Consider the following 14,410-nt stretch of genomic DNA (forward strand, 5'->3'; position numbering starts at 1 on the left):
GCTCGGGCTGGTTGGTCGGGACGCTTGACAAGTCCCGCAGAAAACTTCTGAGGGGCAAAGTCCAGCTTGAGCGTGAGGGAGACAGGGTGGAAGTTGGTGTGTGAGAGTGCGCTGGGAACTAAATCACATGTTATTTTAAAGAAATGCTCCAAAGATGGCGGTGGTAATAGCGACGGGAGTTTCTGGTGCCTCCGGAGTGCAAAAAAGTGGATTTGTGGAGGTTTTGGTGCGGGAGCGGTGGCACAAAGTTTTGGTCAACTTGAACGAGGAAGCGCTCACGTTAAGCTGCGAAGAGAGCAGCGCTAACGACAACGTGACCGACAATGTCAACTCTAACGGCGTTGCCAACGGATCTTACCTGGACAACAATAACACCAACTCCAACAACGGACCCCAAACTCTGCGCTCCGCGTTCACAGACCTCCCGGAGCGAGTACCCGAGGCGATCGCCAACAGAAAGCGGTGCGTTAAGGTGACCAAGCAGGAGATCGGGGGGCTCGGGATCAGCATCAAAGGGGGGAAGGAGAATAAAATGCCCATCCTCATCAGCAAGATATTCAAGGGGCTCGCAGCGGACCAGACCCAGGCTCTGTACGTCGGGGACGCCATCCTGTCCGTGAACGGTATGAACCTGCGGGACGCGACCCACGACGAGGCTGTGCAGGCGCTGAAACGGGCCGGGAAGGAGGTGACCCTGGAAGGTATGCAGGCTGGACAGAGTGTGTGTGTGTGAGAGAGGATGACAGAGAGAGAGAGAGTGGAGAGTGTATGTTTCAGGGAATCCCACACTTCATCCCACATGCATGCCCTCATTCATCTAGTGAGCTCCCACAGCATAAGGTCCTTTTTCAGGAAGCCCCCATGTGACTGTCAGTGCTTGTATTGATATGTTTTTGTGAAAGGTTGTTCTGCATACCTGCAGAGATAAGAGTTAAATCTCAGTTTAGCTGAGCACATTCAGTGTTTGGAAGATATTTAAGAAATGCTGGTGAATTTCCTTTTTTATTTTTATGGAGACCGAATGTAACCTCTGGCAGAGATCTCCTTACTAAGCCTGAGAACCTCACCTTTCAGAGAGGGACACATGTCACATGTGTTGTGAGTTTTCACTCTACATGGCTGCCTGTTTCCTAGACTGGTGTTGGGTTTTTTATGCATATCCTCCAGTAGGTCAGTGGCTCTTTTGCCAACCCTGGTTCTCAGGACACAAAGTACGCTACTGCAAGTTTTTTCTATTCTACCTGCCAGTTGATTGCATTCACTTAGCCTCCCAGGTATAAGTCCCTCCCTGATTGGACAAACAGAAAGAAAACCAGCACGGCTCTGGGAATGAAAACCTCTGCTGTAGGATGCAATTTATTTTCCATTAGAGAAAGGAGCTACTGGTTATTAATAAGGGCTAAGAAACGAAATATGGTATTTTTCTTGCATTCATTTCACTCACTACTATTCATATCTCATTTAATGAAATTTGTTTTCTTATTTATTGATTAAGTCACAGTTGGTTGTCGCCACACAGTCTCTCTCCCAGTGAGCCAAATTGAACAGAAGTGAAACTGTTTTTCTGGCATCTCAGCAAATTTATTTAATTCACAGCTGAAGAGCGGAAGACACTGTATTTAAAGGGTGTAATGTGATGCCACTTTGCTGTCAGGACACACTTGCTTTTTGCCATAGTTGGTAAACAGGGGGCTGACTGACTGGATTTAGCACAAAAGAACAGTTTGGATTTCTAAGGAAACAGTTATTATGCAATCAGAGGTGCCATGGGAGAATCAAACTCATATCATCTCCCTTTACCTCCTCACGCACTTCTCAAAGCAAGGCCACTCAAACAAATCCAGTTCTGCATTTCCTCAAGCGTCTCTCTCTCTCTCTCTCTCTCTCTCTAAAACTCTCTCTCTCACACACACACACACACACACACACACTCACACACATATGCAGTAGCCTACACACTTACTTTCAACTCACTCACACGAGCAGTGCAGCCAAGTTGGAGTTTTGCAGTTGTATTTAGCCAAAAATTAGACTGATGGCAGGCACACTGAAGGCTTAACATCATTTTACCCCCTTAACACAAACACACACACACACATATGTGCACATACATGTTTGCAGGCACAAACACAAACACTTTCACACGCCGGAAAATGTGCCCACTTCTGAGTTTTTAATTCCTGTTCCTGAGAGGACTCTTGGACCCAAGATAGTAAGAACAAAGTGTCTCTCGCTGACTCGCTCTCTCTCGCTCTCTCTCGCTCTCTCTCTCTCTCTCTCTCTCTCTCTCTCTCTTTCTTTCTCTCTCTCTCATATATATACACATGCAAACACGGTGATGGGCCTTCCCAGGGGGTTACAGGGGCTATACTACAGAGGGTAAAACAGGTCCCAGCTGAAAACTTACTGAGATGAGAAATAAAGAAAGAGGGAATGAAGCAGGCACAGAGGAAGAGAGAGAAAGAAATGGGAGGGGGTGGAGCTGAAATGTGAATTTAATGGGGAAAGTGCTGACAGGGAGAGAGATACAGTAGCATGAGACTGAAACTGAAGGAGAGCTAATGAGGGAGGCTATGAGGCTGATGTACAGATGACAGTATGGCTTAACTTAAGGGAGGCACGGTAGTTCACCATAACTGCAATCTTACTGAGATCATTTGCATTTGGGATAGCAGTGAAACATAGAGGAAGAAAAAAGAATGACAAAGTGCATTTCCAATGACTTTCATGCATCTTAGGGAGCATGAAAGGTGCTTACCATGTAACCAAGCATGGGAAGTTTCAAATAAAAAGACGTGAGCAGTGAGCCTGAAAACTCATTGTTTTATTCCTGAGTGTAAGCCACTTTCTAAGATGTGAGAGAAGCAGACTGTGGTACATGAGGAAAGAGATCAGGAGGAAACATCTGATCCAACTGTTAGGAGATAGCACATGTCTCATGGGAGAGGAGTGTGCGTCTGTGTGTGCACAGTGCACTGTATTTTCCTGCATTATCTGTAAGTGGGTCTGCCTGTTTGCAAGAGAGCTTGCACGTGCTTGTTTGTAGTCTGTGTATTTTACTCTAGCACTGACAAGCCATCTTGAAACTCATTAGGAAAATGGAGGACAGAGTCAGCTAAAATAGACGGCGACCACTCACTCCCACCTGATGCAGGCTGTAAAAAGGCAGCAGATTGACCCAGTGGTTAAAAAAAACTGCCCTCCAACCAGAGCACCAGGGTTCAAGTAGGGCTGGGCTATATGTCTTCGAATCAATATCGCGATTATTTCAAACTTTTACCTCAATTACAATTAACGATAAATGAACAAACGATAAACAAACAATAATAACGAATGAATGCGTCGGTGAGAGGTTCTAATGTCGGTTTCGATTCTTTTTTGTTAATTTCCCAGTCCTAGGTTCAAGTCCCTATGTCAGAGAGCATCTGCTTGGTTATAGTGCCAACCCCTGAGTGAGGTGCTGACTCTGGTGGTTCTGTTCAGTGGCTCAGGGTGCAGTCTGACGAGCCAAAAGTGAATTTCCCTATGGGGATCAATCACGGCTCTGCAGCTGAGTCACAGAGTCCCTGGCATCCACAGCCAGTGCCATTATGGTGGTCCAGTGAAAGATTGGTTATATACAAATAATGCCTTCAATTACATACTGATGGGGAACACTATAGTTACAAGTTTGTACTTGCACAGCTGGTATAGTGCACTGTGATTTGACATACTCACCAAAGATTCTTAGGTGAGCTAACAAGGGCAACCTGAACAACAGTGGTGTTACTAACACGTGAACAGTGCCAACCTGCCAGTCACGAGATAAAACATGAGCCAAGCAGCAGCATTCGGATGCACTTCAGCAACAAAAGCAACAATAAAGCAGAATATTTGGACGACTTTTGTCTTGTAAATATCCACTTAAAAACGCAGCAGTGGTGTAACTCCATCACTCAGTCAGTCAGTCAGTCAGTCAGTCAGGGACAGACATTCGCCTTGACAGGGTGGGCCTCCTGCCACAAAGAAAAAAGAACAATGGTTTGAGGAAAGGAATGGAGCCATAAGATCCGGCTCCCTTCAAAGAGCTGTAATTCCCATCTCTAATACCAGGGCCCTGAACTTGAATCACCTAAACAGAACTCAGCCATTTTTAAAAATGATTTCCATCTGTGGTTTTGCTACTGTGACATGTCAAAATGTCCTCAGTGAAAAAGGCGTAATGGCCAGCTACGTGGAAGTGGGGAGTAGACTCTTCTCTATTACGCTTACTTTTTTTTCCACACAACTATTGTTGTGACAACACTACAAGTGATGGAACAACATGGATGCCTCTGAGCAGAGATTGTCCCATTTTTATGATTCATTTTGTCAAGACAAAGACGTTCAAAAAACACTGAGTTCTTGGAAGGAGATCGGAAAGCAGTGTAATAAAGCCAGGAGGAGCACACTTGGAGAGACTAGCTGCAGCTGTTTGGTTAAGCTACACCTTTTACAGCTACAGATCTGCTACTGTCATAATTCAACATACATAGGAGTTGATAGAGTTTTCTTTATTGACTGTAAAAATACACACGTAGCATCAACACAATTATCAGTAATAATTAAATTAAGTTTACACCCTTCTTGAGTTCATTATTTATCAGCCTCACCCAATACTCTTAGAGGTCCATACCTGCATATACAGAGGGAACAGAACACTTTTGTCCTTACACATTGTCAGACAACATGTGAATCAATCCTTTGTTTGAAGTGTACTGAACCCTTAAACGTTTCAGAGGATCTCAAATACACAGATGTGTGTCCTTTCTTGTCCCGCTTCCTCCCCTTCATAACAAGCTCCCATACAGAACCTGTCAGGAGACATGACCCCTTTGCGTGCCGGTGTCGGTCCTGGCTGTGAGGTGGTCACATAAGGATAGCGACCTCTTAATGTTCCCAGCTGTTACTGTTTTTCTGTCCCTGTTGCTCTGTTTTGTTTTCCTCCTATTGTTTTCATTTTTGTTTTGTTGTTTTATGCAGTGATGATTGAAATATCAGTCCCACCAAGGGGCTGTTAAGGGTATTCTTTCTCAGCATAAAGAGTCATTTGGATAAGATGAAAAGGGATGAGAACAATTCCTACAGAGAACTGTCTATTTCAATTCACTTGTGTTTATAAATGAAAGTGACCAGTCGAACATGGAAAAACCGTTTCTAGGTTTAGATGACTGGGTGTTTAACAGCCAGAAAACAGAGAAATAAATGACATCAACTCACACAAGAAAAGGTCAGGTTATTTATGTAGAACGTTTGTGTGTTAGGATGGGTAGTGTAGTCAATAACAGTTCATGGTGTTTATGTAAATAATAACATCTTCAGAGAATTTGTATCCATCAATGGCAAACAAAATGTTTTAGTACATACTGTTAAATAGTATTTCAAGTGGTAAATGATGTTTTTCATTACTTTTTATGACATAACTTCTTTTACAGTGTCCAAAAATACACTGGTCCAATGCACTCTATAGTTTCCATTGATAATGGGGGCAGAGAAAAGTGAGTCTTTGATTTTGGATGGAGGTAGGTATTGGAGGTATTTTGGAGGTATATTTAGCTGACAACCAGCTATTTTGAAATGATCTCTTTTCCTATAGCAAACTATCAGCTTATCAGAACTATCGAACTTATCAGCTATAGCTAGCGAGATAATTAAACTAACATTAGCTCTGCAAGTTGGTTGAAAACACTGTGTCCACCTGACTGATTCGCTTTAAAACAAGAATCCTGTAAAAGGAATCTTATGCACATGGTGGTTACATACTATATATGGTATCATGCCTAAAGACTGAGGCTATAGCATCATGTCCCAGGCAAAACTAGCATCCTCACCAGTTGAGGACCTACCTGTAGCCCCATAAAATTACATAGTTAGCTCCTTGGCCTAGTAAGTAATGCTGGAAAAGGTTAATACTACTATACTGTAGATCATAAGCTAGATAGCTGGACATGATAATATTGTAGAGCAAAGAAACACGATGTTTTTACTGTTGTGTTTTGGAAATGCTAAATAAAGAAGACACAACCCTCTAAATTCTTTAGATGCAGGGTATTAATACTACAACCCAAAACACAACGCTTCAACATGTAGAGAAATCCAAAGCTTGACAACCTTGCCATGCCTAGTTACGGTTGCTAGGCTACGTGAATTAACGTTAATTTCAGGACCCTATAATAAAATAATGGAGATGGTTTTAGTCAGAATGGATAAATGTGATGGGAAACGGTGAGAAAACAGTCCAGTTTGAAACTGGGGGTCCTAAGGTAAGTATGACACCAGATGTATTTCAGTGTAGACACAGCATCAAACAGTATTATTTATAAGCATCAATACAAGTCCAAATAGTCTAAAGGTGGAAGCAAAAGAAATTAATAATACAAAGTCAGAGTACAATAAAGAAGAACATCTGCCAAACTACAGACAGGAAATGAGTCAGTGTCCCAAAAGCTCCCCTGTTGAGCCCTTAACAAGCAGTACCTGTCATCACCTGGCATCTGGATGGGTCTGTGTGTGTGTGTGTGTGTGTGTGTGTGTGTGTGTGTGTGTGTGTGTGTGTGTGTGTGTGTTTATCAGCATGTGCCTGCTTGAATATATTGACGTGTGTCATCACGTTTAGTCAGCAGTGTTGTCTAGACTGATGCTACAATCAATATGTGGTGTGTGCATGCGTGTGTGTGAGTGTGAGAGAGTCTGTGTGTCTACCAGCTGACTGTTTATGTCATTAGAGAAGCTATCATCTCCTCCGCTACTGTTTGTGGAGTCTGACTCAGAGCGGATGATGGTGATGATAATAACAACAACTGTGGAGTTGCAGTAGTGATTGTTGTGGCGAGGATAATAGATTGAATCATTCATTCCTCTCCTCTCTGGATGTTTACACAGCCAAAACAAAAGCGGAGACGGAGAGCTGTGGCTCATCTGTTTTTCCTGTCAGCTTTGTTTGAAGAAGACAAAAACTTCATTCCCCTCCAGGTGTAATCATTGTGTCTTTATACATTGTGTTTGTTTCGTCCTAGTTTTCTCATGATGGCCATCATAAAAGTGAGCTCTTGTACAGTGGAGAAACTCTTCAGTTTCACACTGCAATTAGGAATTTCGCAACTATTTAAAAGGGTGACCACAAACGACCCAAAATATGAAGTCTGTTAAACTGTTATGTTGCTTCACTGCTTTTTGCTGAAGCCATGACACTGTCTATGAGTCAACAGCATACTGTAAAAACTACCATCTGCTCATACTTTCTGTGGTTGTGGTTTTGAGTTAAGTATGGTGGTTTTTGTCAGCATTTATGGAACTAATGGAACATGTAACACATAGCTCAGTGGTTTAACTCATCATGAAGATAGGTTTCATGCTGTTCAGTTTTTCCACTTTTTTATTTCAATACTTTCAAATCTTTCTTTATGCAAACATCCTCTTGGCATTCGGAAAAGTTGCCGTGATGATGTTGTAGACAGTTTAATATGGATGAGCAAGACGGAGGAATATATGATTTTTGTTTTAAAGATGATGCACTTGTAATTTTTGATGACATCTAGCTCTTGTTCCTATGGAGGTTGAACCGTTTGCTAATCCCCGCCCCACTTAACTGTAGCTATGCCTGTCAAGCTTTGTGTTCTCACATGGAGGCAGATTTACCGCCCTAAATTTTTTAAACAATATGTCCCCGATTTCCCTGTGTTAACATATTAGGGAGGTTTTGGAGGTTTACTGTTTAGTGTAATGGAGATGTCACATCCTTCTGAACTATGTGGTTAAAACATCAGTTGTATTTGCTTATTTGATTTTCTGCAAATATGCTCATCTTTCTGTGTCCAGAGTTCAGTTGTATACTTTTTACTAGATTAACTTTGCAGCACATATACTACCACACATTCACATTATCATGGCCCCATTTACAGCCTGAACAATATATTATGATGTTCAGTGCTTTATTCAGAAGTGACACTATTAATTTGCTTTAATCCACAGTTTCCTAATAGTGTGTCACTTTTACTATCTCTTCAATTTAACGTGTCGAAATGTTAAAAAGAGAGAAAAACGTCTTCAAGCTTTTCTAAAATGTGACGTCTTAGCAAAGATCCTCATCCGATCCAACTGTTATCTTATGAAAGCACATATTTCACACGTCTTCTTATCTACTTGTTGAAAGTCGTGGGCCTGCAGAGAGTTAGTAACTGTTTGACATGAAGTTCAAAGATCACTGAGTAATTGTACCTACGCACATTTCAAATCTTCCATCTCAGTTACTGTTTGTCGTTCACTTAAGATAATATTTTAATTCTTTGCGATATTGGTCCAAACTTTACAAAAAGATGGCCTGGGGCTGGATTTGTAAAGACCTTTTTGTGCTGCTGTAGTATCCAGATACCTGCGCAGGAGGGAAAGCCTTCGTTCTGCAATCAGAGGAGCATTTTTCTTCTTTTCTACCTCTACCTCTGTCTGTTCTCTTTCCAACTTCGCCCAATGTTAAACCTTCTATTCTTCTCCCACAGGCTTGAGAGGAAGTTTCTTTTTTCCTTTGGTACATTTTCTCACCAAACAAAGAAAATCCTCATTCGGAGCATATGGTAGAAAGTCCAATGACTTCAGACCTCATTAAATATTGTTGAGACCGTTAAGTGAAAAAGACACAAGACAGATATAGTAATTACACCTGATGTTATAGAGCGTGTGTGTGTGTGTGTGTGTGTGTGTGTGTGTGTGTGTGTGTGTGTGTGTGTGTGTGTGAAGGGGTGTTGGTACTGTGCAAACACATACACTGAGAAATATAACTGAACAAGTGTGTGTTTGTGTGTATTCATAGTGAATGTGTGCGGTAGATGTAGTTGAAATCCATGGAGTGCTGGCTTCACTGTCAACACAAACACTTGTGAAGAAATGAATTGCCTCATTTATAAAATGTGTAAGGGACCGGGGTTGAGTGTGCTTTAGAAATAAGTGAACAGCTTTCAAGGGAAGTGAATTGGATTTTCATTGGGGAGTTGAGCAGCTGGTCTTTGGTGATAGTGAAATTCATATGTCTGCATCACAATTACTGTAATGGTAACCTCTAAATGAAGTGGAGAGTGGGAGTCACAATTAAAAAAGAAAAAAAAAAAGATTTAGTTGTGTCTGTATGTGCTTGCTCTTGCTTTCTCTGGAAAATGGAAAAATAAAATCAGACAGATGGTGGAGGGCAGCTCCACATTTCGGCATTTTGGTTTAACTAATGCAACGGAAAACCGGCTTGAAACCTGGTTTCAAATGAAGACTCAAGTAGCAAGAGTCCTCTCCTCTCCAAGTTCTTATCGGGCTATCGACGTTATTGTGCAGAGTTGGCTGCGGTGGTGCTGTAATGGAATAAAAACATGACCCAAGGGAATGCACACACATTTACACACTTCCAGTGTAATGATCACATGGACTCCACCCCATTTATTTTCCCCTCTGCTGGAAACACTTACAGCTCTATTTCTGGCCACAGTGACGCTTGTCAATGAGTTTACATTTCCTCCGTCCGGTCCGTCTTTGTAAATGTTAACGGAAAACAAATTACCCACTAAGCATTATATTTGTGTCATAGCTGTATAATAATTTTTTTTCAATTTAGTCAGTTAAGTAAGTGCTCTGTAAATGTAATAAGACTTCAGAAGATAGATGTGAGCTTGTGACAACATAATTGGAGTATCATTTGATATTCATCTTGTTTGAGGTCATTTTCCCTTATCGCTTTGTCATTCGGGCTGTAACTAATGATTATTTTCATCATTGTTTAGCCCATAAAATCTTGGAAGAAAAGTGAATGTCTGTCAGACTATCAAAGTCTCAAAGGAGACGTCTTCAAACAGCAGGTGTTTGTACGACCAACACTCCAAAGCCAAAGATATTCAATTTACAATAATAAAAGGCAAAGAAGAGCCTCACATTTTAGATCCTTCAACTACAGAATATTGGATATTTTTGCTTGATAAATAACAAATAGTGAATTATCTGTTTGATTATGAATAATAGACATATTGTTTCAGTGCTTCTTTCCATTCACTTCCTCTTTGTCACACTCCTTATATTATTAAGTGAGGCTTTGTAAAGTCTAAACCAGATTTGTGGTTGTTGCAAAAGGTTAATAAGTCATCGGTTTTGATTTGTGGTTCAGCGTCTGTTTTCTCCTGTTAATATCAGCCCTGCAACACTATAAGGGATGTATTATACCTGATTAGGTCTTATCATACTTTAATTATATGGCCAACAGAAACTGTGTTTACATGGTTTCATTAATTTAGCGATAAGGAGCGATGGTGGGAAGATTCATCTCGTTTCATTTCTGAATATGGGACTGTTCCATACAGTCGCCGTATTTACATTGCATTGTCGCTGTATTTACAGTGATAGTAAGCAGGGATTGCAGTGAGCACAAGGTTTACAGTGGAGATGGCTCTGCTAAATGTGACTACTGAAAAGGGGATAACTGAGGAAACTACCAGCATCAGAAACTTGTAGAAAACATAAGCAGCTGTGCTGACCAGTCACAGGTTGTGTGGTCCTCATGTGGTACCTTCGTAGCCGCCGTGGCCCTGACGTGTGGTTGTTAACATTGTTAAGGAGGAGCACGTCAGCTACAGCGAAGGCTTTGTGGCCATGGTTGGCTTTAGATTCTAAGGCTCGAGAGGAGGTTGTCGTACACTGCCAACTCAAGGGCTCGTGCTACTGAAAGCTGACAAAGCAAGGGTGAAAATAACTAAGTCTAACATAACACACCTGCAGGATGTGGGAGTCACTGGTGCTGTGTTGTCTCTCTGTCAGTAAGTGTTTTACCCTTACCAAATCTGAACCAAAGCTTATCCATAACCCCAACAAGTCGTCTGAGTAGATGCTTAACCTGACTCCAGTCTCATCCCAAACCAAGCCAGTTATCTCTGCAACACCTAACCATAACCTAACCTGAGTCCTAACCCCAACCACAGATGGTGGGAGAGGTGCTAAAAAACACCTTTATGCTTTGCAGCACAGAAGATGAGGTGTGTGTTAGTGTGTGTCCTTGCACTCAAACAAGTCTATATCAAAGTTGGATTGTTAGTTTTTTCTTTTAAAATTGGAATCCTACATGTTCCTTTGTGTCACGTCACTCTCATAAAAGACAAGGTTGTCACCACCGACCGCAGAGGATTCAGTCTTTGCAGCCCAATGAATTCACTTGCGCTGTTCTTTGTAATGATGCGTTTTAACAAACATCAGCATCAACATTTTCAGTCCTTTAATTTGATCTGACTGTGTGGGTTATTCTACTGTGCAACTGGATCACACCGTCTCTGTGGGTCCATTGAGGACACTCACATCACCCCCGTCTCCTCCTCTGTGTTATGTGTCAGCCTGTCATCTCTCCTCCACAGGTTGGCGGTTAGGCTTGTTACACCGTCTCATAGGGGTCCATAGTGCTTCTCCCAAGAATAGTTCACATGCTGCATTACAAATGCCACCAGCCATATGCCAATTACACGCGGCTTGTACAGTGGGATATGCCAATTAAACATCCAGGGCATACCAGGGATTCAGAACATTCAGGACATAGAGAGCGTGCTAAGCGCCCACTTTATCTCTGCCTCTCTATTTCTGTCTTTCATTGAAACATATGTCCTGTCTTCACTTTTCTTCTCCCCTTCTTGAACCTTAAAACATGAGGAATTTAAAATAGTTATAAAGCCTCCAGTGGTTAAGAGTTGGACTTTTACAAGTGAAGCTTTCTGTTTTACTGCTTGGAAAGTTTCTCAGGTGGCCCGGCGGCATCAGTTGTGACCATGCTATCTGGAAATATACAGAGAGCTGTGGAGGCAGATTCTGTGTTTTGCGGTGCCTTAATTCTCTTCTTCATACTGCTTGCCTGTAGCAGCAGAGACAAGGTTTGAATCATCACAAAGAATACTTTCATTTTAACGCATTAACTGAGAGGCGAAGAGGCATCTGAGTCTGTTTTGGCTATTGGCACTTTGACATTTGCTGTGATGGTTTCAAGTTGACGGCAGCGAGGGCTACTTCATTTGCGTACTATTCAATGATAAAGTAAGAGGTTGTACATAAATTAATTTTGCTATGAAACTCAAAGACCCATTCACCCTGTCGTGTAACCCTGAACCAGTAGGATGATGCTGTTATCGAGCAGAGTCATAATCAAAAGTTTTGTTTCGAAGGAAGGAAATGACATGCTGGCAAGTTTCCATAGACTACCCACACATCCTCATGGGTCTTTGCAGCAGAGTTCAAGCATCATTAATACACAGAGCTGTTGCTGAGACTTATCTTTCTGTCTGCAGCCACATGTAGGTATATAAATATAATAATACAAATGTGTCTGTGGTTGCATGATTAAACAGTTAATGTTTCTGCTGTGTATCTGAACATCTGTGGTGTCCCCACATCCTTCCTCTCATTTATAACAACAAACTATGATGACAACCATCTCAAAACAGCACGTCACAGGTTACTGCTGCTCAAATGCGTATGGATTTTACATGGCTACAAGGTCAAACATGGATTCTACTCAGATCTTAACTGACCTCTGTGTTATATGATGTTGTCAGCAAGAGACAAAATTCGATATTGCGCAATTGGCCTTGATTTAAATTCTATTCATTTCATTTCATTTTTTTCTTCAAAACTTAAATATTTAAAACATAAAAAAATCATTTATTCATTAAGCATTTTTTAAAACACAGTTCACAGCATACTGTACTTCAGTTTAAAAACAGGGATGTGACCTACACTTTTTATTAACACTAAATGAATAAGTATGTGGTCAGTAACCTGTATCCTGTGAAATACTGGAAAGATTTTCCATACCTAAAATAAGTGGATGATTTATACCTTTATATCTTGCCAATGAATGTGTCACCCCCCACCCTGACCAAAAGTGTCTCCAGAACGTTTAAAACTCAAAAGGTGCTGCTTTAATGTCACTGTTCAAACTATACCGTGTCTTACTTTATACTGAAAATCTTTTTCTTTTTTACTATCCTACCCAGTCAAGTACATGCGCGAGGCCACGCCATATGTCAAAAAGGGCTCCCCAGTGTCAGAGATCGGCTGGGAAACTCCTCCTCCTGAATCTCCCCGCATTGGCAGTCCTCCCATCACCTTCTCCTCCACCTCAGACCCTCCGAGCCCCTCCACCCAGCCCTCCCTGTCTCTGCAGGGCGACAGAAGGTGCATACCACTCAAGATGTGTTATGTAACCCGAGCCATGACCACACCAGACCCTGAAAACAGGTAGGTGACAATCACACACACACACGCACACACACACACACACACACATCCTCATTGTGTCCTCAGAAAGCAGTTCTCTGGAGATGCCGCTGTCTTATCTGTATCTGTCTGCTGCTCTTGTGCTTATTGCTTTTCATTGAAAGACCAATCATTGTTTCATTGATTAGCCACTCACATAATTCAGTCAGCCAATTTATGTGTAATAGTTTTTAAAGATTTACATCTTTTGTTAGAACAAATTGGCTTGGAGCCGAGTGCCACAGACGGGGCTGGGATGTTGCAAAACTACTAAAGCCCCTTTCACAATGAACAAAATAAAACCCTCTAACACCCACTAACATCTGGCTTTTGTCTTCAGTGGGAAAGGGTACGATCAGCATTCATTCCCAGGTCAAATGACTCTGCACTAGTCATGAGTATTTATTGGCTCCAGCGACGACTGACAGTGATGGAAACATGGGTGGACTCAGCCACAAATTCCATCCCTCTCCATTCAAGCATCGCTTGAATGTCGTTCAGTCGGCGTTGAGTTTGAAGAGACTGAAGTAAAAGCTATAAAAAAAAGTAACTGGCGTACCAAAGTCCCTGGCCTCCATGCTGCTCTCTGCCGTTCACTAACCCCGTTTTCCAGTGGGTTTGTGATGTTGAACGTGACGTGAATGTGATGTAACCATAACGGTAATGGTTGTTGGATTTGGTCTTTTTAATGGGATTTGAGGACAATAACAAGTTGAACTGAAAACAGAATTTTTTTTTGGTCTGTTTCTGCATGTGAGGGGATTGTCTGTTATCAGTGGTGCACCACGGAAGTTGACAGTGCCTCTTCTTCTTCTCAAATGTCAGTCAACCACTGCAGAGGGAAACACGTTATCATTGTATTTTATATTTCCTTGCATAAAAAAAGTGAAAATTCAAATTTCAGTCCAAGTTTAAGCAAACCTCCATTGTGGAAAGGATGCAGTGGATCTGTGTTGCAGTGAAAGAAGTCTGTCACATGAGTGTATAGTGGCGAACCCAGAAATAGTTACCTTAATTAACCAAATGTTAACTGATGCTTCTCTGCTCCTTAACTCAACACTGTGACAGTGAGACAACAGAGAAGTCAACCCTGCGGGTCTGCAGCTACTTCTGATAGCCTCAAGGGATTACTCAG

General features: G+C 41.7%; 1 protein-coding gene across 1 annotated transcript in view; it reads left to right on the forward strand.

Moving 5' to 3' along the window:
• The window catches only part of sntb1 (syntrophin beta 1), a 36,965-nt gene continuing 22,555 nt past the window's right edge, over nt 1-14,410 (forward strand). The window contains exons 1-2 of the mRNA XM_022753509.1: nt 1-701; nt 13,014-13,257. Of these exons, the coding sequence (XP_022609230.1) occupies nt 155-701; nt 13,014-13,257 (791 nt within the window). The 5' untranslated portion in view covers nt 1-154. The remainder of the gene's footprint in view (nt 702-13,013; nt 13,258-14,410) is intronic.

The sequence above is a fragment of the Seriola dumerili genome, unplaced genomic scaffold (genome assembly GCF_002260705.1).
Source record: "Seriola dumerili isolate Sdu_G_001 unplaced genomic scaffold, Sdu_1.0 BDQW01000191.1, whole genome shotgun sequence".
In the NCBI taxonomy this organism is placed as follows: Eukaryota; Metazoa; Chordata; class Actinopteri; order Carangiformes; family Carangidae; genus Seriola; species Seriola dumerili.